General features: G+C 71.6%; 1 protein-coding gene across 1 annotated transcript in view; it reads right to left on the reverse strand.

Annotated features, from left to right (window-relative positions):
* The window catches only part of FER1L5 (fer-1 like family member 5), a 9,170-nt gene extending 6,634 nt beyond the window's left edge, over positions 1 to 2,536 (reverse strand). Inside the window, exons 1-7 of the mRNA XM_085319190.1 lie at positions 2,212 to 2,536; positions 2,055 to 2,132; positions 1,791 to 1,972; positions 671 to 829; positions 465 to 563; positions 203 to 367; positions 10 to 129 (exon numbers count right to left, since the gene is read on the reverse strand). Coding sequence (XP_085175316.1) covers positions 10 to 129; positions 203 to 367; positions 465 to 563; positions 671 to 829; positions 1,791 to 1,972; positions 2,055 to 2,132; positions 2,212 to 2,536 — 1,128 coding nt within the window. The remainder of the gene's footprint in view (positions 1 to 9; positions 130 to 202; positions 368 to 464; positions 564 to 670; positions 830 to 1,790; positions 1,973 to 2,054; positions 2,133 to 2,211) is intronic.
* Between the last annotated feature and the right edge of the window lie 144 nt (positions 2,537 to 2,680).

The raw sequence follows: 2,680 nt of genomic DNA on the forward strand, positions 1-2,680 counted from the left end.
CGGCTCGCAGCAGTACGGCCGCAGGCTCCGCACGCTGGCCCGGCCCAGCTCCGGCCGGTAGCCGAAATCCCGCGTGTCCAGCACCCGCAGCGTCACGGGCGGCACGTAGTCCTCCTCCGCGGGCAGGTGCTGCGCAGGGGGTGCCGTCACCCGCCGCGGGCACCCAAGGGTGGCCAGGGGCGGGGGCCGGTGGGGTGCTCACCAGCGGGAGCAGGAAGGCGTTGACGGGGAAGTTGGGGTTGGCGCGGAGGTCGGCGATGGGGGGCGTCCGCAGCGCCCGGCCCCCGCACTCCACCAGCAGGCAGGGCGCCCGGGCGGGCAGCGGGGCGCCGGCGCCGCGCAGCCCCCGCAGCCCCCACGCCAGCACCTGCCGGGTGCCCGGGGACATGGGGGGCACTGCAAGGTGTAGGGGGGGAGGTTTGGAGGGTGCTGAGCCCCCTCAGCCAGCCCAGCACCCCGCTCACCTCCAGCGCCATGAGGCGCAGCGCCGGGCGCACGCCCGCCGGGATGCCGAAGGCGCCCGCGGTGCCCGGCGGCGCCGGGAGCCGAGCCAGGGTGCCGTCCTGCCGGGTGCCCCCCGCCGCCGCCGCCGCCCCAGGAGGGTGAGGGTGAGGAGGGCGAGGAGGAAGGGTGGCCCGGCGAGCGGGCGGGTGGGCAGGCGGGTGCTCACCTCGGCGTCGTGCAGCAGCTCGAAGGCGGCCAGCAGCTCGCCCGCCGGCCCCGTCGGGCCGCCGATGGGGTGACGCCGGAGCCGCGGTGCCCGCCGGCGCCCCACGTCCAGGCACACGGCCGGCCAGCACACGCTGCGGCCCAGGAAGGCGCCGGCGCCCTGCGGGCCAGCAGCGGTCTGTGCGTGCCCCCCAACCAGGGGCGCCCACCACCTCTGGGTGCCCACCACCCAGGTATGCCCACCACCTATGGGTGCCCACAACCTGTGAGTGCCCACCACCTCTGGGTGCCCACCACCCAGGTATGCCCACCACCTACGGGTGCCCACAACCTGTGAGTGTCTCACATCTACAGGTGTTCACCACCCAAGTATGCCCACCACCTATAGGTGCCCACTACCTATGGGTGTCTCTCATCTATGGGTGCGCACCACCCAGGTATGCCCACCACCTATGAGTGCCTCTCATCTATGAGTGCCCCTCACTCAGGTATGCCCACCACCCATGGGTGCCCACCACCTATGGGTGCCCATCGCCTATGGGTGCTTCCTACCCAGGGATGATGCCGCCATGGGTGCCCCTCACTAGGGGCTGCCCACCACCCAGGGATTCCCCCATACATGGGTGCCTCCAGTTCAGGGCTGCTCCCAACCATGGGGGACCTTAGCCATGGATGTCTCCTGCTCAGGGATGTTCCCCATCATGGGTGTCCTCCCCGTGTACCTCCCCACCAGCAGTGCCCCCCACCCATGGGTGCCCCCAGCTCAGGGATCCTCTCTGTCTAGGGTCACTTCAACCTCTGGTGCCCCCCACCCATGAGTCACCCCATCCCATGTGCTCCCCATGCATAGAGCCCTCCACCTGTGAGAGCTCCCCACCCATGGATGATCCCATTCCAGGTGCCCTCCACCCATGGCAGCTCCCCACTCATGGGTGACCTCCATCCATGTCACCCCCACCCATGAGAGCTCCTCACCCATAAGAGCTCCCCACCCATGGGTGACCTTCTCTCAGGTGCCCCCACCCACAGGAGCTCTCCATCCATGAGTGACTCCCAACCACGGCAGCTCCCCACCCATGGATGACCCTCATCCCAGGCTCCCCCCACCCATCAGTGCGCACCCCGCCATCCTGGTCGAAGATCTCCACCACCACAGCAGGGGGCTCAGCGCGGATGCCCTGGGGGTCCCCGTAGAGCAGCACCCGGTCGAAGAGCAGCGTCTGGTCCCAGCGGGGGTCCAGGGTGGCCACCAGGGCTCGGGTGCGCTGGCTGACGTGCAAGAAGGACACGTGGGCCACGGGGTCTGTGGGCGACACGGTTGGGCAAGGAGAGCAGCGCCCGGGGTGCCCGGGGTGGGGGTCGGGGGGCCGTCGGTGGGCACCCACCTGCGGTGGCCCTGCCGCCGCGGGGCGCCAGCTCCATGGCCTGGAAGATGTAGCAGCGCAGCTGGAAGTAACTGGGTCCTGCGGAGAGACGGGGGCGATGGCGGTGGGTGGGGGGCACCCCGAGCTGGTGCCCGGCGCCCAGCRCCCGGCCGCTCACGCTGGAAGACGCAGAGGACGAGGGGCATCCCGGGCGCCGGCGCCCGGCTCGTCTCCGGCGGCTTGGCGTCGTCGTCGTCCGGCCGGAGCAGGGAGCCCTCGAGGAGGAAGAGGGGGGCGGCGGGCCCAGGCCGCTCGGGCACCAGGCGCCGGAGCCAGCGGCGCCGGCGGTACACGTCGCCCGCCTGGGGCTGCGGGTGGAAGCGCCAGCCGGAGAAGGAGGCGTATTCCCAGGCCTCGGCGCCCGCCGGCGGCTCCGGCGCGTGCTGTGGGCGCCGTGCGGCACGGCACGGCACGGCACGGTGTGGCATGGCACGGCACGGCATGGTAGGATGTAGCATGGCACGGCATGGCACGGCATGGTGTGGCATGGCATGGCACGGTAGGATGTGGCATGGCACGGCATGGTGCGGCACGACGTGGCGCGGCACGGTGTGGCACGGGGGGATGGACCCAGTGTGACTCCAGCA

The sequence above is a fragment of the Rhea americana genome, unplaced genomic scaffold (genome assembly GCF_003343005.1).
Source record: "Rhea americana isolate MKP2758 unplaced genomic scaffold, rheAme1 scaffold_574, whole genome shotgun sequence".
NCBI lineage: Eukaryota > Metazoa > Chordata > Aves > Rheiformes > Rheidae > Rhea > Rhea americana.